The 26,055-nt window shown below is 31.8% G+C and overlaps 1 protein-coding gene and 1 long non-coding RNA gene across 2 annotated transcripts; both read left to right on the top strand.

The window, feature by feature from the left end:
- The first annotated feature begins 225 nt into the window (after positions 1-225).
- LOC140039853 (uncharacterized) lies at positions 226-2,526 on the top strand. The gene is made up of 4 exons (XR_011842658.1): positions 226-272; positions 1,193-1,269; positions 1,802-1,831; positions 2,357-2,526. It is a non-coding gene; the product is annotated as an uncharacterized lncRNA (long non-coding RNA).
- Positions 2,527-3,165: 639 nt separating this feature from the next.
- On the top strand, positions 3,166-9,728 carry LOC140039854 (acyl-CoA 6-desaturase-like). Its single transcript, XM_072085433.1, has 12 exons — positions 3,166-3,191; positions 3,510-3,691; positions 4,144-4,293; positions 5,052-5,198; positions 5,688-5,789; positions 6,161-6,220; positions 6,735-6,861; positions 7,242-7,318; positions 7,464-7,561; positions 8,074-8,250; positions 9,098-9,223; positions 9,649-9,728. The coding sequence occupies exons 2-12, from the start codon at positions 3,515-3,517 to the stop codon at positions 9,710-9,712; spliced, it is 1,305 nt and encodes a 434-aa protein (XP_071941534.1). The 5' UTR covers positions 3,166-3,191; positions 3,510-3,514; the 3' UTR covers positions 9,713-9,728.
- Positions 9,729-26,055: the final 16,327 nt, after the last annotated feature.

Raw genomic sequence — 26,055 nt, forward strand, 5'->3', positions numbered from 1 at the left:
ACAAATTGTAGGCATATTACAATATTCAAGTAGTTACACATTTACATAAACATTATTGCAAAACACCTCATAAAATTATGAATCGTATTGTTACTGACAAGATGTACGGTATTGAAATATTATTATACAAAACAATAGCATAATTATGTAGTAAATCACACCTGGTGAATAATTAAAAAAATGTTTTTTATATAATTTAATCCTTTATATAAATGCAGCAAAAGAATATGCTTTAATTGAATAACGTATTCTATCATCTACACATCTACACGGTCAGTATTACCAATTATCAATCTATCAGATATCTTCATTTCTAAAATTAATTTTCATATTATGCTAAACTGTATTTACTATCCACAGTATTATTAATGTATTTTTTGTCATTATGTCAGTCGGTAGCAAGTCGTATGTACACGAATCACGAATATTAACTTATACGCATTCTCCTTAATTGTGTGTTTTATATTGTTGTCAATAATTGGAATGTCAGTTTAAATATAATTTAAATTTAAATATATAAGTTTAAAATGAAGACAAGTTTTGGAAATATCTTTTAATCGAGTAACGATATGCACATCAGACGTCTTATTGTCTTTACGCAGCATATTATCCCAAAGTACCGGGTACGTAGATGTCCCCCAAAAACATGAAAAATGAAGATTAATACAATCCAATGCCATTTTGCAGTTTTAACAAAGTTATTCACTTACGTAGAAAGAAAAACGTCACTTTCACTTATAAAAACATTTAGCGAAGCAATTTTTACAAATAAACAATATTTTTATTCAATTTTTGGTCAAAGTGAGTACCGAAATATTATGTGACATTAAAATGGCATATCATCAAAAAACAAATTGTTTTAATTATTTTTTCAGGGGAACAATATATCGTTTCATATTAATGAACCCCGTTTATTATTATATGTTTTACTCGATGTATTTTGCCTACCTAGAGGTATTCTCTGCGGGAATTATATTTTTCTCAAAGAAAAATCTCCAAGGAAGATATCAAATGTTATAATGCACCGATAGAAAAGGAATAATGTAAATAATAACTAATGATAATAATAAATGTTACTAATTGGTAAATTCTTTGACCAATCTCGTCCACGTATTACGAATTTAGTTAAGGAGATGGGGAAATGTGTCCCTTCCTTTAGAGACGCAAACTCTACCATACAATATGTTTTTAGCCTTTTTCAGACGATGCTGTTGGTTGTTTTACTAAGTATCTTGACTATAAGCCTACAAAATACTGCCGAAACTAAGTGTAAGTAGGCATAATAATATAATAATAATAATAATAACACTAATAATAATAATAATAATATAATATATCCACGAATGATATTTGGAAGAACAATATTTGTATATAGGTCTACTCCTCTATTGCTATAACCTATTTAAGTTTTAAAATCTTAGCTTGTCTTTATTAATTTTATTTATTTATTTATTTTTATTTTTTTTTTATTTATTTTTTATTTATTCGGTATATAAAAATATATTACAAAACGACAGCCAAGGGCTGAAATGAAATGTATTACAAATGACTAAAAATTAGTTAAAATTGCTATAAAAATAGAAACATCTTAATAAAATTAGATATCGTACCATACAATTAAAAACAACTAAGAATAACAACTAAGAATTAACTATTCTTTTAAAAATAAGATAGGTCTATTTATAATCTTTCTAAAGCACATTTTGTATTTCTTAATAGGCCTGCACGAGTACTTACTGCATAAGTAAACTTATTATGTATGGAAAGTAACTGTAGAAATAATGTTTTCTTTTATTTAAAGCAATGGTTGGCGAAAACATGGTGGGACAAGGTAAAAAGTCAACAAATTTTACTTTAACACTTCTACTAAAACATTTATTTTATATAAATCTATAGGCCTATATTTTGCATATATTGTATTTGCATTAATAAATAAAGCGATATGGTGATAAGATAAGATAAGATAATAAGATTTATTAAGTGCACATATCCACCAAGTGCTCAAGGTGCTTGTGAAAACCATTGAAAATACCGATGATAATCATCTCCAACACTTTGAAGCGGCTCCCATGAGAGCTCACCGGAACAGTGAAAAGTATCTAGTCCAATAAAAACAAAGTTTCTTAGAAGAAAACTAAACAATGTGCTAGAGGAACGATTTAAGCTAATGTATTAAAACAAATAAATAAAAAAAAAGGAACACAGACAAACATTTGATTAGTAGGCCTAAGCAAACATATGTGATTTTAAAAAGACAATACTTTTTAAAATAGATGGCTCTTGTAGGCCTACAAGTCTACAATTGATGCAAAGAAAAGACATTTAAAAAACACTTAATTTTATTTGTATTTTTCAGCTCATGAAGGACATCGAATAAATCGCCAATCCCATCCAGGGTGTAGATTTAATTTGCCTACATGTCGCGAAAATATCGTTGAGGAACCAACACCCATTGAGTAGGCCCTAAAATGCTGACCAATAAATAATCATGGAGTTCGAAACATAGTCAAGAAATAAAATTCCTTTAAAAAACCTGTCTCATGGTTTACTTTGTGTGATGTTATTAAATGTAGCCTATATATTGCAATTATTAGTTGCAAAGAACGGATTCGACGACCAACTATAAGAGATAACTTAGTAACTTTTATTCATAATGCATTCTGGAAACTAAGAACCATGATGCCACACAAACAACATTGTCAAAACAATCCTTCTTCTATGGTAAAGGAAAGGTCGTGTATATAGATGAAGAATTGTTTGATTAATGAGTACACGTGTCGGCGGCTTGGGTGTGTGGGTCACTACGGCCTTATGGAGTACGCCTCTACCCCGGAATACGTACAGACAGTAGGTACAGTTTAGGACTTTTACGGTAGGACGTTCATTTCAGACTATAGACAAAATATTTACTACTGATTGTTCAACAAAATTAATTGATAATAAATCATTATTTCTTATATTAAATAGAATATCAATTTTGAAAATGCATAATTAAATGAATGAATGAAGAAAGAAACAATAATTAAAACTGTTACGTCAAAAAGTCGAGCGGCATTTGTGAAATATTTCTTCAACAATAACTTACTATTCGTACTAATATTATTCTGTGATACTAAAACCACGCCCTCAACATTAACAATATTATTCCACCAAAAAAGGACCAGGTATAGCTTGGCGGTTGCAGCACACAGGTGAGTGTTTTTTAAGTCTTAAATCTCGGACATGATATAATAATTATAAAATACAATACTAACTTCTAAAAATAATACGATTATAAAGATAACTTGAATGAGTTTGGTTCAGTTAAGAATAAGACGTATAGTAGGTCATGTAGCTTTCTACCTAGGCATGTTGCAGGCCAGGGCATATGGGCATGATACGGATATGATACAGGATGGATTGCTGATCGGGAACTTACGGGTACCGTACGTACTTAAATCAAATCCTATTGCGCAGTTGGGCCTTTTTAGTACTTGGAATCAATTCGAATCAAACTTGATATATTATAGATGCAATGTCAAAGCTACACACAAGAATATACACTTGGCAGGAGGTTAATTGTAAAGATGGTAAATTGAACCCCGAAAAGTGGATTGTTATTGATAATGAGGTATACGATGTGACCAACTGGGGAAGAAAACACCCAGGCGGTAGTAGAGTTATGACACATTATGCTGGACAAGATGCGTCTGTAAGTAGTAACATTATGCATGGAAAAGTAGGCCTAGAGGCCTATTACCTGTATGCGAAATTAGGTGTGGTAATGGGAATTAATGTGCAATCTTGGTACATGTCAATCAAACTGTGTTCAATCGTATGATCTCTGGCTTGTATGATTCTAATTAGCATAGAGATAAAGAAAGTCCAAAGTTTGAGTTTGATTCTGGCGCTAAAATGCAATGCTATTATTAATCTCAAAAGTCCATCTATTGATAATATTGATATACTTTACATTGATAATTTATATTGCCCTAGTTTCTATGAACTCTAAAACATATTTTTCCAACTTCTATTGCAACAGATTTTTTTAATGAAATTATGTATATTTTAAATTTGTTATCGTGTTTGTAGTTATATAATTTGGCAGGGAAAAAAAATAAATTTTGTATGAAAAAAAATCAATGTTTTTTGTTACTTTTTCAGGAAGCATTTACTGCTTTCCATAAGAACCAAAAATATGCTAGAAAATTTATGAAAGCCCTGCACATTGGTCGTGTAGAATCAACAGTAACCAATAGAAACCAAAGTGTTATTAAAGATGTACTTAATCTTCGACAGACAGCTGAAAAAATGGTTTGTTTAATTTTGGATGTTTCATTTTTCAATAATCTTCATTAACTCCTACACCATCTTTATAATTGACTTTGATAACTCCAGAGGGCACAATATTTCAAAGGTCAATCGGGGGCGGGGGAAAATGTCCATATGGAACTTTTTGTCCTGATTGCCCTTTGAGGTATGGCGCCCTCTAGAGTTATCGAAGTCGCTTACTGTAATTGTACAACTGGATTGCCCTTATGCTTTACTGGAAAATAAGGAAACTTAATGCAGTTTAATTAGAATTAAGATTATGCCCTCTACAGACCAGCCAACATGAATACAGAGAACCTAACATGCACACTGTGTAAGATGCTCGCTCCTCTGTTCTGTTAAGCTCTGTCGACACTATCAAACTTTATGTGAGAAAAAAATGTGATGTGCCCATATATGGACACAATGACATCATATCACTACCAGTACCATATTTGGTACTGTAGACAGAGCTTTAAATAGTATATACCAAGTTCTTTAGTGTAAACTGTATGTACACGGAACCAAGAGTTTTACATCCCATCTGAAGGCCGAGGCAAACAAGGCTTTGAGTCAATATGGCACAGATAGGCTTGAACTTTATATAACTGATCTAAAGAAAACCAGTGTTTCAACATGATACAGCCATATATGCCAACTCTCATATGCCTGTTTCTCATATATTCATACCATTGTGGTTGCTTATTCTTCACCATGAAATGATTTATTGTTTTAAATTTGTTTTTATTTGTTTGTTTCAGGGTTTATTCACAGCTAGCAAACTATTCTATGTAGTCCATGCTTTGCAGATCATCCTTCTAATTGTTTCAGGTTACTTCCTAATGTATTATTTTGGAGTAACCATGGCTACGTATACCTTGGCAATATTTATTTTAGGCACAGCGCAGGTAATTATTGTTTCATGTTTTGTATATGTTTTATTGTGAGTGGCCGAGCGGTTAAGACAGTGGAAGACCCACGTCTCGCTCCATGGTTCTGGTGGTAGAACATGTCTTCTCAAATAAGAACTATAAACCGTAGGTCCAGTGTACACACATTGCTTGTGTGCACTTTAAAGACCCTAGTACATCTTTCAAGGGTCAAGTTACCCCAGTGTACTAGTTCACACACCGCCACTGTGTTGTGGACAGAAGGGGGAGCACTAGAATTAGCAGCACTGACATGACATGAGCCTTAGGGGAGAAGCATGTAGTTGAAAAGTGTAACATCTGAGTCCACAGCACCATGACCAATGACCCATTCATTGGAATCATTTTTCCTTTTTCATTTTTGTTAAATTTTTTAAGGACTCTAACCCACATTTTTCCTGCTTGGCATTCATTTAATTTTAGTTGATTCTAAGTAGTTGATAATAGTAACATATTTTCTCATTGCAGGCTCAGGCAGCTTGGTTACAACATGACTTCGGACACAACTCCGTATTTAAAAACAATAAATGGAACCGACTAGTACATTTCCTAATTATGGGTACTCTTAAGGTAAATCATGTTGTGATCCCATGCTCGTCTTAAACACCTTATCTTATAATAATCTCATGTTTGTATCGCAGTCTCATTATTTTAACTTGATCAGCTTGTGATCCTATCATTATATCATGATCGTATCATTATATTATGATAGTATAATCATGATCATATCATGATCAGCAAAATTTCGGACCTGCTTAAAATATTGAAAATTCATTTTTTCACAATCTCTGTTGGATACCATGGATGTTCCTTTATTCTCAAGGGAGACACACCTTCCAATGATTTTTTTTTTTTTTTTTGGTATATAACTGTTAAATTTTATTTGAGCCTTGATCATATAAATATATCTGTTTCATAATCTAATGATCGGCTTTTTATAGGGTGCATCAAGTAAATGGTGGACCCATATGCACAACCAACACCATTCAAAACCCAACGTGGTAAGAGACAAATCAAAATGAATATAAATCGTTTAATTTAATTGTAATACTAGTATAGAGCAAGTTTTGCGGTACACCACAAGGATCTGAATCACTAGGTGTACCACAAATAAAACTTTACTAATACAAATTTTCTTATCTGATTTGATTTGATTTTATTCAGGTTTCGACATAAAATTACAAGACAAAAATTAAAAATACAAATTGAAACATGCAATATAGAATATACCTTATCTACTGATTCTTCTTTATTGTATCAAACAAAAAACAATTTCAATACAAAAGGTAGCCAAGGTATAGCCGAAGCTAATCAAGCTTGGTACCTATTATCTATTAATCTTGATTCAAAAGGGTACAAACTGTGATATTTACACAAAATTGGAGGTCGTGGGTCAAATACTGAGGTCATAGAGTGTATACCATTTTGCAGTGTACTGATAGGGAAGGACTTTAGCACATAGCTAACGAACAAAGAAATAAAAAAAAATACTAATTTTGTTTTGCTTCAATGTAGATTGGCAAAGATCCGGATGTTAGGCTTGAGGCATTGTTTGTGGTTGGTGAGAAAATGCCAGTAGATGTTGCTAAGAATGGCAAGTCCAAGATGCCATACAATCATCAACACAAGTATTTTATGATTAGTGAGTATAAACTTGGCTTAATTAACTATTCAAATATAACTGTGGCACTCTGTATGTAATTTTAGCATACATCAGATCTATTTAGATGTACTGTAACAATAAAAATATGCTTTAATCATGATTGAGCTGGTGGATAGGTACATGGAATTAATGGTAGGCCATAATTATGGATATTGAACTATTTACCACCTAAGAGTATTTTCAAACTCATGGCTTGACGAAACAAGTAGGTACTGTACAACACCTTGATTTTTAATGCTACAGATCACATTGCGTAATATAAGCAAATCTAATCTAACCTGATAAAGTCTGAATGTTGCTTAAGAAGTTCTCATGAATATGTATATTAGATAAATGTACAAATGTTATTATATTTTCAGTTGGGCCGCCACTTTTGTTTCCAGTTTATTTTCAGTTTATGCTATTCTGGTACATTTTAACAAGAAAAGAATGGTCGGTAAGTAAATTGTCATGAATTCTCCATTTTTTTTCTCACTTGAAGTCAAATCCCAAAGAAATTTTAAATGGAATTTCAAAAGATTTAAATAATTATACTTAACACGATTTTACATTACATTTATTTTGTGTTTTATTTTCTCCAGGACCTCTTCTTTACACTGTCTTTTTATGTATTGTTTGGTGCCGTATTTGGTAGCCTAATGTCTTGGTGGAAGGTGATTTTACTTTATGAAGGAATGAGGTATTAAAAAATACAAATTAATAAAAGTGATGAGATTAAAATGAAGATGTATACCCAATATATTTTTGCTGTTCAAAATAGAATGAATTTGTGTATTTACATGCATTTAAATATATAGTCTTGGTTGGTGTATACATAAAGTTTAGGTCAAAGGTCAAATTAATATTAAAAACTTGATTTTGACCTTGTGTATTGAAAGACATCTTAGATTTCTTTTGTTACTTATGATTTTGTTTGTACTAATGTGCTAATTATAATTCTTAACAAAATAATTTGTATTATTATTTGTTCATTTTATGCATGGATTTTTCATTTTCACTTTTATAATAAGAATTATGCATTTACAATAAAAACCAAGGATCCAATGGTCATTCCTCAGTAGAATCTCAATGTTTATGTAAATTGTAATTTTAAATATTAATCACAGTTTGTTGTAAATTATTGTATTATTACTATATTAAAGCAATCTAGAATTTCTTTTATTAAAAGCATTAATAATTGTTGTTTCATAGAGTTTTAGAGAGTATCTGGTTTACATGGGTGGCACAAGCTAACCATATACCAATGGAAATTGACAAAGATTTGCAACGGCCATGGTTAGAGCTACAGTTGAAAGCAACCTGCAACATTGAGAAGTCTGTGTTCAACGACTGGTTTACTGGTCATCTCAACTTCCAAATTGAGCACCAGTAGGTTGTCTCAGTAACCATACACCCTCTGAAAATGACCAATGTCTAAAAAATGACCAGTGTCTAAAAAATAGATATCACTCACTATCAGTCACTTATTATTTTCCTTTATTCTTAGCATTTTTTTGAATTTTTATGTTAAAATCTACAAATTACTTTTTTCAACATGGCATTTTTCTTGCAATATTTTAATTGAAAAATTGGAATGGAATCATGGCAACTAACATGAAAATTATGTTTGTTGATTCTAATAATAAATCCTATTACTTTAGCGTCAATACGCAATTCTCAATTTCCACCATGGAGGTATAAAATACCTCCATGATCCCACCATGCATTATTTGTTATCTGTCTTTTGAAATTAAAATTCTAAACAGATTTTCTAGATGCAATGACAATGGCATTTTGCATTGATTCAATTGTTTCCAAAAGAAAAAATCTGCATACTTACTAACAAATAAATGTGCTAAATGATCAAAAATGGAATGGTAAATGTGTTCAAGGAATGTAAAAGGACAACAAATTTCACTGATAAATTAAAATAGTTAATTATTAAAATAGTTAATTAAAGCACTGAGGAGCGTCAAGATCTGTCAAATGGCTTGTCTCTCATTTGTGATGAATTTAAAAAGGCCTTTGCTTTCCTTGATCAATTAATTTCCTTGTTTATTTACTGCAGTTTAAATACAGAAAACTTCAAAATAGAAAAACCATGGGCAACCAAATTGACCATTCCACTGCAGAAATGATGATAATTATAAAAATTCTAAAATATCATTCTATACAAACTGTTCAATCAAGAGCACCTAAATATTAATGACAAACAATTGTTTCTTCTTTTTTCCAGTCTTTTTCCTTGTATGCCAAGGCATAACTTACACAGGATAGCACCTCTTGTTAAATCAGTCTGCAGGAAGCATGACATAGAGTATAGAGTAAAGACACTTAGTGAAGGCCTAACAGATATCTTGAGGTAGGTACAGATTTACATTTACTTTGGTAGAGAAGAAATATCAACTCAATTTCTAAACTACCTGATTGGCTAGCAAAAGTAGGTTTGGTTATAACATAGTGTTTATTCTCAGTGTCCGGTCATCCCACATAAACCTAGAGGTGAAACGAAAATAATTACAGTATTAGTGTGCAGTTGACAACCCAAATAATGGACTGTACCATTTTTGCAAATGCTTGTGGAGTATTTAGTTATGTTCTTTTGTTTCCAATGAAATAGTTGCTTGCTTAATAATTTTCTTCCAAATACATTCTTGCCTACTCCCTAAACTTGACCAACTCTTTAGTGTTCATTAAAATGTTTGAAGATAATATGAAAATTATACCTGTAATATGAATATTTTATATTATGTCCCAACTAATCTATGCTTTATCATTTTTCGTCAGATCACTTCATAAATCTGGACAGATTTGGTTTGATGCGTACTATCATCTTCGTCATGATCTTTAATTGCTAGTATGTATAACATTGAGGTGACCAAGGCATCAGGTTCAAGTAAAGTGGGGCCAACTAAAAATTGTTTAGCATATCATTTCTGTTTTCAATACCAACAATTTTGTTTTAAAAACAATTTTTTTTTTAAATAACAAAAATAACTTGTAAGTTATTAATTTCACATTTTATTTATTAAAAAAATTCTGGAAGTTATTAAGAAACTGGGTGTTTTAGCCTAGAACCTTTTTCCATATGTAGAAAAACACTGCTAAACATATTTTTTACTTGTCCATTAGGTAAAGAAAACACACATATATATATATATATATATATATATAAAATAGTATTAATAGATCAGTTTTATGATTTTCATTTAGTGGCATTTATGTCACAATTTAAACACCTTTAAAGCTCTCTCTACACTATAAAACTTTATGTGAAAAAATGTGATGTGCCCATATATATATGGACATGATGGTGTCATATCACTACCATATTTGGGAATATCACTACCACATTTGGGCACATCACACTTTTTTTGTCAAACTAGTTTGATAGTTGACAGAACTTAAGTGATGTAAAATATGATGCAGCTGTTATGTAAAAAAATATTGTATTATTTTATTACCATAATATTAATGTTTGCAATATCGATGTGCAAAATTGCCATACAGATGGATAATTACCTTAAAGGGACATCTAGAAGATTGGACATCTTTTCATGTTAGTTTTTAGAAAAAAAAAAGTACAATATAAGACAAATATTAAAAAAAAAATGTGTGGTTACTTATTAATACAACACTTTAAAATTCCAATAGATAATGATTATTCTAAATTATTTTCAAAAAAATTGCGAGTAATATATTTATATTAATATAATAATAATAGTGTGATAGCATACAGTGGTTTAGAAAGGTTTCCTAGGTAGAAGTAGTATAAAAACTGAGCAATTTGATACTGCCAGTAAAAGCAACTGTCCTATATAGAAAGAATTGCCATGGCGTATGAATCTTACCAGATTGACTAACAATTCGTTATTGAACTACCCTCTTTGAAGAAGAGGCGTGTGTGTTGACGTGGCGGATGTAACAATTAGCATAATGTCTAAAGAACATGTCATGGGATATGAATCTTACCAGATGATTGGCTAACAGTTCGATAAACGTTTCCTATCCCATTAATCAATTTGAGATACCACAAGTCAAATTATAACATTATTGAACTCTTCTCTTTTGTTTAGCCGTACAAGATGTGTTGACAAGCATAATTTCCAAAAAAACACATGGCATGGTATATGAATCTTACCAGATGATTGGCTAAAACATAAAATTGTTTAAAATTTGCTGTCATGAGATGATTATTTCTTTTACAAATTCAGTACAGGAGTATGTGATTTTTTCCCTTTATTTCTGACCTTCATTTCCCCGGATCAGGCCAAGCATACATTTATAAAGCTGGCATAAATATGGCGAAATAATCAGTACATAATAATCAGTTAAAATAAAATTAGTTTTTGCCCTCATATATACTATCTCTTGATTGATGATCTGCTAGTGTGTTGTCCTTGGAATATGAAAAGCCCAAAAATGGTATTGTGTTTTGACACCATGATATGAGGCATCGCATCACGATATCAGGCATAAGGTGCTGAATATCCTTATTTAAAACGATTTGTTTGTTATCTCTGCTGTTTTTAAAATGCTGCCCCATAATCTTAAGGACTGGTTGATTGGGAATATAGTTCTTTTTCATTTAATAGCATGTTATTGCTAACCATCTGGATTCTATACTGCCACCACAGCACCAGAAGCATCTTAGAATAACCCGAGGGTGCTGAAGGGTATCACATGGATGGGAAGATATAGTCTTAGTCTATATGTGCGGGGCTGAAGAGCTCTAAACACCCTCTAGTCCTCTATAAAAGTTGGAATGTGCACAACTCCTTATTACATGGGTTGCCATCATTGTAAACAAGGTGGCATCATACTTCATCCCCTGTTGAAGCTGTTACATGCAATTTCAGAATATTGTTTAAATACTTTAACATGTGCCCAGACAGCCTCTTCCTTGTACTTCCGAATATAGACCACAAATTTGTCGCCTTCAAGTTAGTGTATCTGTGTGAGGTTCCTCCCTCATTTGTAAAACATACATAGATGCATTCAGATGCATAATTCTTTCTGAGAATTCTTTGGAAGTTCTTTGGTTGTCTGATTTCATTTGAGCGACTCAGCAGTGATCTTTTTGCTCTGTATCATGTTATTGTTGACGGCAAGTTACTGTTTGTTCAATCTTAAATGTATCCACATTTTAAATGCTCATAATTGATTGAACGTATATTTTGAAATCGCGCTCTAATATCATGAGGACTTTGTCTTCAATCATTTTTCAAAATCCTATGCAAAATCGATTTGTTCTTTGTCAATATTTGTAAAATGGGCATCATTTATTACCCATTTATTTCAACTAAAAATTTGTTTCGTTGATTTATGTTCTTTGGGCACAATCTTGGGTTGAATGACTGAACACTACTCGTATTTCCATACTTGTTTGAAAGATTTATATGAGATCCTGCCTTAATAAGAATATTGCTATATGTCTGAATTTAGCAGTTATATTTTAATAGTGTTTACTAATCCCCCTGCTTTGTGAGAGTGTAAAGTGGCATACATTCCCACATTTACTCTAGATGATGGGAACCGTTCCAGCATTGTTTTACAAACTTCTTCTTCTTGGCACTGAATTTTGTGTTAAAAGCCTGAACACTACACTAGTGTCCATACTTTTTTGAAAGATTTATGTTGGATCCTGCTTCAATGAGAAAATGGCAACTGCGTTGAGCAGTAGTTTTCAATCTTTAATAATTCCCTCCCTGGAGAGATAAGATAGTAATGTGGCATATATTCCTACATTTACTCTAGAGTATGGTATAATGGTAGGCCTACATTTTGTAGTATAAATTACCCGTACCCGTATTTTCAAGATTTCAAACTTGTCTATTATTGGTTTCATGATTTAAATTACAACTATCATTGACTGTAACAGCCATAAGTGTAATGTTATTATTTTTATTTAAAACATATTTAGGCAGGCAGGATAACATAATTCAGAAAAGAAAAAATCACAAAATTTCTGTTTTTCAATATGGTCCTGTATTGAAACAACTATAAAAAAAAGAAAAAATATAACAACCAGTAAATATAGAACGTTAATAATAATACGTAGGAAATACAATTATTTTTTTAAGAAATGCTTTTTATAATTAATTTTCAAACTATTTACAGGCAAGCTTTTGCTCCTGCAATCTTTAGTTCAATAATAAGCAATTTGGCATAGGTGGTATAACATTCAGAGATTGGGAATATCTCGTAGAGTATCCATGTTGGTCGTAAACCATTTCAATATCAGGGAAGTGCAATACCATGTATACATTTGTACATAATACATAATAATACAATATTATTTTCTTATTGAAACTTGTCTCCAATATTCTCATCCAGATGCTTCATATTAGATCCATCTTTAACTAGCATCAGCAGCAATGATTGCATTAAACAGTAATGATTGCATTAAACAGTATAGGAATCATGCTATTTAATTTACAATACATAGCTCATGGTAGCCTGTCATCTAATATACATCTTTATAATATAAAGATATCTATCTCTCGCACTGTCTTTTTTTTCCAAGACCGTGCTGTTTTTCTTCATTCTTTATGTTCAAGTTACAGAGTTGTTATTGTTTTTAGATTTTCCTCAAATATATTTTTATCTGCCTAATTTTCCATTGTTTTATTATGTTTAATAACTTTTTGTATCTGACTTTCAACATAAATTGTGTAGCAACTGGTGTATAAGATGAGGTGTTAACTCCAATATTCTTCTGCTAAACCTACTTCATAAAATGGTTCTTGGATTAAAGGGTGATTGCTAAAATGTGCATCTTATAGTAAATGATGTACCTTCCCACATTTCCTAATAAATCATACAGAACAGTAATAACATTTATGGGTTACCTTCTCTTAAGCTCTGTCTACACTATCAAACTTTATGTGACAAAAATGTGATGTGTCCATATATGGACTTTGATGATGTCATATCACTACCATATCTGGGCACATCACACTTTTGTCAAACTAGATTGATAGCGTAGACAGAGCTTTATCTATTCTTCTAGATAGCCTTTATCTTTTAACTACGAACTAGATAATACTGTAGGTGATATATGTTTCCACTACCAAACAGTCCTTACTTATCAGTACTGTGTAATACCAATGACTGCCCAACACAGGAATTACCGATAATTAAAGTCTAATGTCACCTAGCTTGTTGAGGTTGACTCGATTTATTTCTTGCCGCAAAATAACTTCTTTGAATCAAATTCTCCAATAGTTCATTGATTAGTAATTTGCATCAACTCCTTCTTGCAACAAGAATATGCAATATTTTGCAATGTCATTGATGCGCCATGCTATATAAGACATGTCACATGTGAATGACCTGGTATAGAAAATATTTACCAGGTTTGACTACTTGGCTTGATCAAATTCTCCAATAGTTTGTTGATTAATAATTTGTATCAACTCCTTCTTGCAACAAGAATATGCAATAACTGCGTTTTGCGGCAATATTTTGCGATGTCATTGATGCCCCATTCTCTATGAGACATGTCACATGTGAATGACCTGGTATAGAAAGTATTTACCAGGATTAGCCACTTGGCTTGATCAAATTCTCCAATAGTTCATTGATTATTTGCATCAACTCCTTCTTGCAACACGAATATGCAATAACTGCGTTTTGCAGCAATATTTTGCAATGTAATTGATGCACCATGTTATATGAGACATGTCACATGTGAATGACCTGGTATAGAAAATATTTACCAGGTTTGGCCACTTGGCTTGATCAAATTCTCCAATAGTTCATTGATTATTTGCATCAACTCCTTCTTGCAACACGAATATGCAATAACTGCGTTTTGCAGCAATATTTTGCAATGTAATTGATGCACCATGTTATATGAGACATGTCACATGTGAATGACCTGGTATAGAAAATATTTACCAGGTTTGGCCACTTGGCTTGATCAAATTCTCCAATAGTTCATTGATTATTTGCATCAACTCCTTCTTGCAACAAGAATATGCAATAACTGCGTTTTGCAGCAATATTTTGCAATGTAATTGATGCACCATGTTATATGAGACATTTCACATGTGAATGACCTGGTATAGAAAATATTTACCAGGTTTGACTACTTGGCTTGATCAAATTCTCCAATAGTTTGTTGATTAATAATTTGTATCAACTCCTTCTTGCAACAAGAATATGCAATAACTGCGTTTTGCGGCAATATTTTGCGATGTCATTGATGCCCCATTCTCTATGAGACATGTCACATGTGAATGACCTGGTATAGAAAGTATTTACCAGGATTAGCCACTTGGCTTGATCAAATTCTCCAATAGTTCATTGATTATTTGCATCAACTCCTTCTTGCAACACGAATATGCAATAACTGCGTTTTGCAGCAATACAGTATTTTGCAATGTAATTGATGCACCATGTTATATGAGACATGTCACATGTGAATGACCTGGTATAGAAAATATTTACCAGGTTTGGCCACTTGGCTTGATCAAATTCTCCAATAGTTCATTGATTATTTGCATCAACTCCTTCTTGCAACAAGAATATGCAATAACTGCGTTTTGCAGCAATATTTTGCAATGTAATTGATGCACCATGTTATATGAGACATTTCACATGTGAATGACCTGGTATAGAAAATATTTACCAGGTTTGACTACTTGGCTTGATCAAATTCTCCAATAGTTTGTTGATTAATAATTTGTATCAACTCCTTCTTGCAACAAGAATATGCAATAACTGCGTTTTGCGGCAATATTTTGCAATGTCATTGATGCCCCATTCTCTATGAGACATGTCACATGTGAATGACCTGGTATAGAAAGTATTTACCAGGATTAGCCACTTGGCTTGATCAAATTCTCCAATAGTTCATTGATTATTTGCATCAACTCCTTCTTGCAACACGAATATGCAATAACTGCGTTTTGCAGCAATACAGTATTTTGCAATGTAATTGATGCACCATGTTATATGAGACATGTCACATGTGAATGACCTGGTATAGAAAATATTTACCAGGTTTGGCCACTTGGCTTGATCAAATTCTCCAATAGTTCATTGATTATTTGCATCAACTCCTTCTTGCAACAAGAATATGCAATAACTGCGTTTTGCAGCAATATTTTGCAATGTAATTGATGCACCATGTTATATGAGACATTTCACATGTGAATGACCTGGTATAGAAAATATTTACCAGGTTTGACTACTTGGCTTGATCAAATTCTCCAATAGTTTGTTGATTAATAATTTGTATCAACTCCTTCTTGCAACAAGAATATGCAATAACTGCGTTTTGCGGCAATATTTTGCGATGTCATTGATGCCCCATTCTCTATGAGACATGTCACATGTGAATGACCTGGTATAGAAAGTATTTACCAGGATTAGCCACTTGGCTTGATCAAATTCTCCAATAGTTCATTGATTATTTGCATCAACTCCTTCTTGCAACACGAATATGCAATAACTGCGTTTTGCAGCAATACAGTATTTTGCAATGTAATTGATGCACCATGTTATATGAGACATGTCACATGTGAATGACCTGGTATAGAAAATATTTACCAGGTTTGGCCACTTGGCTTGATCAAATTCTCCAATAGTTCATTGATTATTTGCATCAACTCCTTGCAACAAGAATATGCAATAACTGCATTTTGCAGCAATATTTTGCAATTTCATTGATGCACCATGTTATATGAGACATGTGAATGACCTGGTATAGAAAATATTTACCAGGTTTGGCCACTTGGCTTGATCAAATTCTCCAATAGTTCATTGATTATTTTCATCAACTCCTTCTTGCAACAAGAATATGCAATAACTGCGTTTTGCAGCAATATTTTGCAATGTCATTGATGCACCATGTTATATGAGACATGTCACATGTGAATGACCTGGTATAGAAAATATTTTGGATTAACCACTCTAAACTAATGTTTCGTCACTCTTCAAATTTTGTTGGCCACCGACTGAAACTGTAGTAACTGACATAGCAGAATCAAAAGCAATATAATAGTAGTAACAATTATTACAAATTATAAATTTTAACTGTACTTAATTGTTTCAGTTTTATGGTTTACATCTGCTCCCTTGACTAAAATACTTAATGATTGCATTTGATGCACCATACTTTATGAGAATTGTCTTTTGAATGTCCTGGTATAGTATATGTTATTGCCAATGTCTATTATTAATTTTAATAATTATTTTACTAGTGGATTGGTTTTTTAACCTGTCCTTTACCAATTCCTTTACTAGTGGATGGTTTATCAACATATCCTTTACCAATTACTTCACTAGTGAATTGGTTTATCAACATATCGTTAACCAATTCCTTCACTAGTAGATTGGTTTATCAACATATCCGTAACCAATTCCTTCACTAGTGAATTGGTTTGTCAACTACCAATTACTTCACTAGTGAATTGGTTTATCAACATATCCTTAGCCAATCCTTCACTAGTGGATTTGTTTATCAACCTATCCTTAACCAATTCATTCACTAATGAATTGGTTTTTCAACCTATCCTTAACCAATTCCTTTACTAGTGGGTTGATTTGTCAACCTATCCTTAACCAATTCCTTCACTAGTGATTTGGTTTGTCAACCTATCCTTTACCAAATCCGTCACTAGTCAATTGGTTTGTTATAACCTATCCTTAACCAATTCCTTCACTAGTGGATTTTGCAATGTTGTTGATGCCCCATTCTCTATGAGACATGTCACATGTGAATGACCTGGTATAGAAAATATTTACTATAGGTTTGGCCACTTGACTTGATCAAATTCTCCAATAGTTCATTGATTAATAATTTTCATCCACTTCTTGCAACAAGATGTCTCATTAATGCATCATTCTTGATTAGACAAGTCTTTTTTAATTTAATGCTTTCTATTTCACTTCAGAGTTGATGAAGTCATTTTAATTTTCTTATCTAGTTTTTTATCACTTCCTGCTTGTGACAACACCAATATACAATGGTGTTGATGCACCATCCTGTAGAAAGAATTTGTGGTCTTTTGATAGTCAACTTTATCAGCAAAATATGATGGTGTGGATGTACCAATGTTATAGTACCAATTCTATATGGTGATGCCCATCCTATGGAGAATCAGACATAAGTTAGAATTTTCAAAATTGAGATTTTTACAAGATACTGAAACTAGATAATCCTAGATTTTAAATACTGAAAAAAATAAACCATGTTTACTTCCAGAGATATCTCAGTCTAAAGTGTTGGTTGTTACAATCAGTGTTTTGAGAAAAATGCTTTTAAAGTTAAGGAAATGACAAGTACAAAAAAAAAAAACAGGGAGTTTAAGTTTACGCCTTTCAAAAGGGTATTCTAATTGTTGTATTTCAATGAAACTTCGCACCTTTGTTCATTAACTATTCTATTTATTATGCTCAATTTTTATTAAAAACCACCCGTGACAACATTTTCAATTTAAGCATAAAACATGATAGGTTTTAAGAAAATCATACACAAGTTACACCATTTTTTAACCAATTGACGACACAAAAATGTTAAAATTCCTGCATTTATTTGTCTAAAAATAGAAAAAACCCAATGTAATGTTTCAACTATTATTTTCCGTAAAAAAAATTTGTTTAGCCTTTTATGGTTTTTGGCTGTCTATACAAAACTCTATGCAACTTATGTCTGATTTCACTTGAGTGTGCCACATTTGTGATCTTTCGACAATTTAAATAAGCTCTATGACTATGTAAAAACTGTGTTTAGATTTTAGGCCTACCTACAATGATTTTGGTGACCATCCTTTATAGATTTGTGTTTTTTGATAAATTAAAGCCCACTCCGTACCTTCGTCTAACGTACAGTATGTAAAGACTGTGTTTATTATACAATAAATCCAATCATCGAATGGACTTGTATAGCAGATAGACAGTGTAATATTTTCTTTGCTTTAAGAATACATTTTGTAGTTGTTTAAAAACAACGTACTTTTGTATGAATTGAATTCTTTTAAAAGTTATTTACATGATTGTAGAAACGTAAGTTTACAGCTTTTACGCTCATTGATGTCTTGGATCTGGTCAGGTTGCAATAAAATTGAAATATAATTTAGCATTTCTCTGTGAATTTCAGCAGCAGTAGTAGTAGTAGTCACCAATACAACTAAAGTTCCTAGGTTGACTCGCCTTGTGCAACACAATTTAAGTCGGATTGATTTGTATACAACAATTAAAAACAAAACCAAAACAGGAGAACATGAATACATGAGTGTGAACAATATGATAGAATGCCGTTTTACATTTTACTTGATCAGTTATCCAATCCTCCATTTTTTATAATCAGAAAATGCAGTTTTAAGATGTTTTGAGATGAACTGAATTAGCTTGTAGACATTCCAACTTTAAATTCCATTAGTTTTGCTATCACACTGTTATTTCTTTACAAGGCAATCTAACAACAATAATATGCTGAGCTCGCTCTGCCAGTCGTTTGATCTTATGATTGGCTGCGACAAATTCATACTAGCTGCGGTTATAGTACCAAGTACATTATTCTCCAGTTTCTGTTTAGAGGGTCGTGTCGCAACCACAGAAGAAACCTTTCATCTAACAGAGCTCAATATCCTGTTGTTAGTTTGCCTATATTTACATCTGTCAATACATTTTAAATGAATGACAATAAATCCTTACATATTGTAATGTATACTTTTTGTTTTACTTTTTTTTATTCAAATTTCGTTATTTTTCTATTATATTTTCAACATTTTTATTTTTTGACATAACTGGTTACTATGGCTCTATAAGAGATTAATAACACAATGTTATTTCTTTTAATTAATGATGTTTCGATCTTTGTCTCCTGTGTATATTCATTGTATTTTATCTGTAATTGTTGTTGTAATGCTGAAATAAATTGAATGTGCATATATATAGTATTTACCGCATAATTGAATTTTGAATTAAGGAAGTCAATATATTTTTTTCATTTTTCGAATTGACATGCTCAGAATCACATAATCTGTTCTGCGCATGTTACCTCAATACTAAGAAAGTCAATATTTTGGTTATTTCATTTAATCCCTGTACTATATTAAAAAAAAATTGGAAAAATTTTCAAAAAATGTACAAATAATTTTTATTATCTGTTCTGTACATTTTACCTCAATACATAATTATCGTATTTATTCAAATAAACGCCCACATAGAACATAATTTTGAATAATAACGCCCGGTCCGGGGCCTTTATTTTATTTCCTGGAATAAACGCCCCACCCCATACATTGAAATAAATATAAACTAGATTTGAACTCGTCACTACGGACGAGTTAGGTTATCCGCAGTGCAAAAGCCACGTGCACGTCATACGTTAGAATAGTGCGCGCAAAAAAATAAAACGATTATGGCATTGAAAAATGTTAGTGCGCTCTCTATGTTGCGTCGCGTCTAAGTATATACGGTATAACACTATATACTGTATACGTACTACATACAGTGCAGAATAGGTGAAAATAAGTGACCAAAGTTATTGACGCATTTGAACATGATGACGTCATCACAATTTTTAAAATGGTGGATCATGCGAAAGGTAATTGATTGATCTAGACAATATAAAATAATTGAGTGAAATGGAATAAGGATAAGTAGAGATGCGCTCTATTAAATTGACGAGCTATGACGAAAGAGAAAAAAATCCTATATTTTATATTCGGGTGGCCATACGATGACGTCACAATGTCTGGTTAGCCATATCAATGCATGATTCGAGAAAAACAACTATCTACTTCCAGAATCTGAAATTTTAAATATTTTCACCTCGGAGTTTAGAATCTATGACTTTTTAAAAAAAGGCATAATTTTCACAAATTTTTGAACTTTTTCATCAAAAACGCGCGCAAATTGTTCAATTCTACGTGCTCGTATGACGTGATTTTAAGTCGAAATTGATTGAAAATTGGTAAATGTACTAGAAAAGGCTGAAAAAACAAAAATCAAGCAAAAAAAAGATGTTTTTGCGCTACGTGCGCACGCGCGCGTGAAAAAGATGCGCACGCGTGGGAATTTTTGAAATGCTCAAAATGACCTGAAACGCGTAGAAAGTTGATTAGAAATGAATTTTTCGCAATTTGAAATTTTAAACGCGCGTGCGCGCGTAACTTTATGTCAAACATGCCATTTTTAATCCATAGAAAGTTTGCCCTTGATATGACTTAAATGTTCACCAAGTGTCATTACAAAATGACTTTTGCTTTTTAGTCTATGTTAAATACGCGAAATTCATAAAATCGCGCGTAGCTTACGCTGCGCGACTCTAAAGTAAAAAAACGAGCTGTCCTGCACTTCTACACATAGAGGTAAATCTTCTGACAAAGTTATACGATGTAATGTTGATCAGAATTTGAGATACACGTGACACAAAATTTTGGGAAAGAAAGAAGAATAACATAGAAAAAAAAAAAAAAAAAAAAAAAAAAAGATCCTGACAATAACAAGAGGTTATCCGCCAAGTGCGGATAACCAATAACAATATTAAATACATTTCTATTTGTAGTATAATTCATTGATTAACATGATCTACAATTTACCAAAGCATTTTGGTACAATTTTTACTGCATGTTATCACTCGGTAGTAATAACCAATAGATGCAATGATTATGTTTAAATACCGGTAACATAGTATAAAACTGACTCCAAAAAACGAGAGGCAAGCCATGATTCAACATTTTGATCTTTATTTGATCATAATCTGGAATGATGATCAAAGATCGATATTAATTGCGTTGTATTTTTTCAAATCTATGGGGTATTTATTTGTTACATATTACGCCAGAAAAAAAATCAAATAAATATGATAATTCAATATTTTGGGTAGTTTTAGAAAAAAATCCCTGTACCATAGTACAGAGACATTTTTGAACAATTAAGGGTATGTTCAGACTCATGGAGTTACGGTGGAGTTATGTAAGCGGCGTACATATTTTTGTGTCTGAACCATGCCGCGGATTAGCGTTAGGGAGCTGTTACTCCGCGCCAGTGGCGTTAATAACTCTAGCGGGAGAGGGTAGATTTCATAACGCTAATCCAGTGATGCATCAGTGATTTTAACCTTAACCAATGAAAATACACGACCACTATTAGCAGACAGCAACTACATACCCGTACCCTATGATACGACAGCAAAATAGCTATGTCAAATGTATTTTCAGGTTCAGATTTTAAAGAACAGTAAAGTTGGCGTCAGTGATATGATATATTCATAAATTTAATCAATTAATCAGATAATTGTCCGTGTAACAATTACGTTTTAAATTATTTTGAATTAAAATGCAATTCTACAAGTAGTAACAAATCAGTATATTTGAATAAACATTATATAAATAAAAAAAAACAAAAAAACAATGTATTGTCATGAATGTATACATATAGTTCTATCTGCTTTGACCTGATCAGAGTGTTTTAAACACAAGGCATTGGAATGTTGGTTGTTGTGTCTGAACACCTTGGCTTTTAACGCCACGGATTACCGTACGCCTTGCGTAGCTAACTCTACCGTAACTCCGTGAGTCTGAACATACCCTAAAACACGCAAAATAACATATTTTCTCTGCATGTTCTCAATACATAATTAGTTAGTTGATATTTCGGTAATTTTCCGAAAAAAAATCCCTGTATATAGCACTGAGAATTTTTCGCTAAAATTGACAAGTGCAGAATCACATACTGTAATCTGTTTTGCACATGTTACCTCAATATATTATTCTATAAGTCGATATTTCGGTCAATTTTCGAAAGGGAATTTCTTGAAAAATGCCCAAAATATATATATTATAACAAAACATTTGTTAGATAGTCCCCTTTATATTCATATTTATTTTAGGCAAGCCAAGGTTTATGAGCACTGTAATTTCCATTAATATTTTGGACAATAAATGAATCTGGTATCTGTATATAAAATTCCATTATAATGCGATAATATGGCTATAAATAAATTTCTTTTTTTTTTCTTTTTTTTTTTTTGGTTGTTCTAAAATAAATTTTATTTACTGTAATACATTCCACAACCAGATGAAATTCTTCCAAAATATGGCTATATATGTGAATACCGTAAAACCTTGAAAAACAGCCCATGGGCTTCTTCTTCTTTTAGTGCTCTTGGGTGGGCTTCTTTTCGAGAGTACTTTTGCAAGCTGTAGCGGGGGGCTTCTTTTCGAAATGAATGCTGTAAATTTTTTGAATTTCTACTACAATAATATCACTTTTCATCTAGAATTAAAGGACACCATGTTTTTCAGTACAATTACGAAATAAACGAAGAAATGATATTTAAATTGGAACCCGAAAAACATGAAAATTCTAGCCAGAAATGCAATCAATGTATGTTCGTTGAATGGTGTAGATGTTGGACATGTTCCTGAATGTTTGGCTCAGATAATAGCTCCGCTGATGAAAGATAGGACACTAGTGCAGCTTAAAGCCAAGATAACTGGAATGGAACAAACGGCCCCAGAAGGAAAATGGGTACTTGGTGGTGGAGGTGTGGAAATTCCCTGCCGATTTTACATATTTGCCAACAAAGCAGACAAGAAAAAGATACAAGATGCGATCAAAGCACCATTTGGATGACAATAATAAACACAATCATACATATTAATTATTATCATTAGTCTGCATCACAAGTATCTGGCATTAAATTATTATTATTAAGTAACTCTTAAGTAATCACGTGTTTGTATTGTTTATTTCTGTTCATTTGATGATCAGTTAATAAACCTACATTCTTAACATTATATAGTCTATATCGAAAAGAAGCCCATACTATCTTGAAAAGCATTTCGAGATGGGCTTCTTTTCGAGAGTGCGGTACTTTTGCAAACTGTAGAGGGGGCTTCTTTTCGAGATGGGCTTCTTTTCGAGGTTTAAGCCCATGGGCTTCTTTTCAAGGTTTTACTGTATATTGCTTTGTATCACCTTAATAGAGCCATATTCAAAAAATAAAAAGGTCAATATTTAGGCAATTTTCGAAAAAATCCCTGTACTATATTACAGGCATTTTTATCGAAAAATTCCTAAAATATCGACTTTTTAAATTCCATTATAATGCGATAATATGGCTATATATGTACATATATTGCTTTGTATCATCTTATAGAGCCATATTGACCATTTTTTTCGAAAAATGAAAAGGTCGAAATTTAGCAATTTTTTGAAAAAATTCCCTTTACAGGGATTTTTGTGAAAAATGCCCAAAATATTGACCTTTTAAAATTCCATTATTATGCGATAATATGGCTATATATGTGCATATATATGTGCTAAATATTGACTTTTTTTTCGTCAAAACTGGTTAATATGGCTCTATAAGCCTTTTTTTCGTCAAAACTGGTTAATATGGCTCTATAACCTCTATATATATGAGGTTTAAGCCCATGGGCTTCTTTTCAAGGTTTTACGGTATATTGCTTTTTATCACCTTATAGAGCCACATTCGAAAAAAAAAAGGTCAATATTTAGTCAATTTTGGAAAAAATCCCTGTACAGAGAAATTTACAAACAAAATCAAATCAATTTCGAACAATTGACACGCGCAAAACCACAAAAATTACGTAACTGTCGCTGGTCATTGGTGAACACGACTTGCATTGCGTTACGTCCTAGTGGGAACCAAGCTTAACCGACAAAGTTCAATTTTGATCACGATTCCTTAAATTAAAATAGGCCTCTATAAATCCAGTCCAGTATCATATACAAATTCTGTGATAGAGCACTCTAGCCTAACCCTTAACCTTACCTTTCATGACTAAATATTGAATATACACTGACATAATATGATACTGGAGAAATATTGTACAGATACAATCGGCTGCTGATAATGACAACTTACACAATAGAATAATCGACTATAACAAGGTGTATCACACATGTAACATTTACTTTAGTTCGTATAGTAGCTTAAAGGTACAAAATGCATTACGGTATAATAGCTATCTACACAGAAGCACACGCAAAGAATAAAAATTAATGTGAGGTTATTGGTACAGTTGACCAGTCGTGTGAATTAAGGTTTTCTATCAGCACGGTCGACCATGCATTTAAAACTAATATTGTCTATCAACACGGTTGATCGTGCTGATGTTACTAATAATTGGTGTGTAGCGGATATCGACTCACAAGGAATTAGCACACAGTCGACTGTATCGATAGAAAATAATAAAAAAATCCACTTCGACATTACTGTTTCAAATACTTTTTATCTAATTTAATATAACATTAGATTATTAAATTGCTTTCAAATGTTCTACAGAATGAAAACACTAGGGGTCAATGAACTAGAAATATCAAATACACGCATCGAAATGGGCATCAAATTTCATACTTATATTATTATTATTCAAACATTTTTTATAGTAGCATTTTTATTTGTCTGTAGGCCATAACATAAAAATATTTTTCAACAAATGTTAACTGACTTCGAGAAGAAAGTGATGATTTTTGTCTTTGTGTTGAACTTATAAAGTTACAAAAAATGTAGGTAAATAATACCTGGATACATTAAACTTTAAAAACAATTGGTAAAATGGACTAATTAAACAACGATGACAAATGATAATTTAATAATTACAATAAATTAAAAAGTATAAAATTATCAATTACAGAAAAATATTGTTATCTACTTTATATATTTCTTAGAATATCACAAATAAATACAAAATGTAATTGTTATTATAATTTAAAAAAGGAAAATTAAAACATTTTAAAAACATTTAAAATCCTGCCAATAAAATTAATGAATTGGAATATATGTAATTATTTTATTGATTTATTCAATTAAATTGTTAAAAAGTGATATAAAAGTAAGTCAAAAGAGATAGAAAGAGATTCAGACGGTGGGTGTCGGAACTAGCAAAATAAAAAATGTCAATATTATAATTATTTTAAGAGGTCGTTTTACAATAATAATTTAAAAGGGTATTCCTAATATTAAACTGTAGATTTGATGAACTATGTTTTATAATATAAATATTTGCAATACTATTACATTTGATCATAAGCAGCTGGATTGTTCAAAATATTAATGGGTATTACGTCTGAAAAACAGCCAACTCTAGCTATTGTATCTAGACAATTACCATGATACAATGAATAACAGGATAAAATGTCATAATTGATTAATAGTAGAATAACAACAATAACAGAATTATTTATTGCATTATAAATAATGCA

Source organism: Antedon mediterranea, chromosome 2, assembly GCF_964355755.1.
Source record: "Antedon mediterranea chromosome 2, ecAntMedi1.1, whole genome shotgun sequence".
In the NCBI taxonomy this organism is placed as follows: Eukaryota; Metazoa; Echinodermata; class Crinoidea; order Comatulida; family Antedonidae; genus Antedon; species Antedon mediterranea.

Excerpts from the sequence above, each read along its gene's own strand:
- LOC140039854 (XM_072085433.1), top strand. The coding sequence starts at position 3,515 with ATGTCAAAGCTACACACAAGAATATACACTTGGCAGGAGGTTAATTGT. Across the intron at positions 5,790-6,160 it reads TAATTATGGGTACTCTTAAG|GGTGCATCAAGTAAATGGTG; the intron begins GTAAATCATGTT and ends GGCTTTTTATAG. Across the intron at positions 7,319-7,463 it reads TAACAAGAAAAGAATGGTCG|GACCTCTTCTTTACACTGTC; the intron begins GTAAGTAAATTG and ends TATTTTCTCCAG.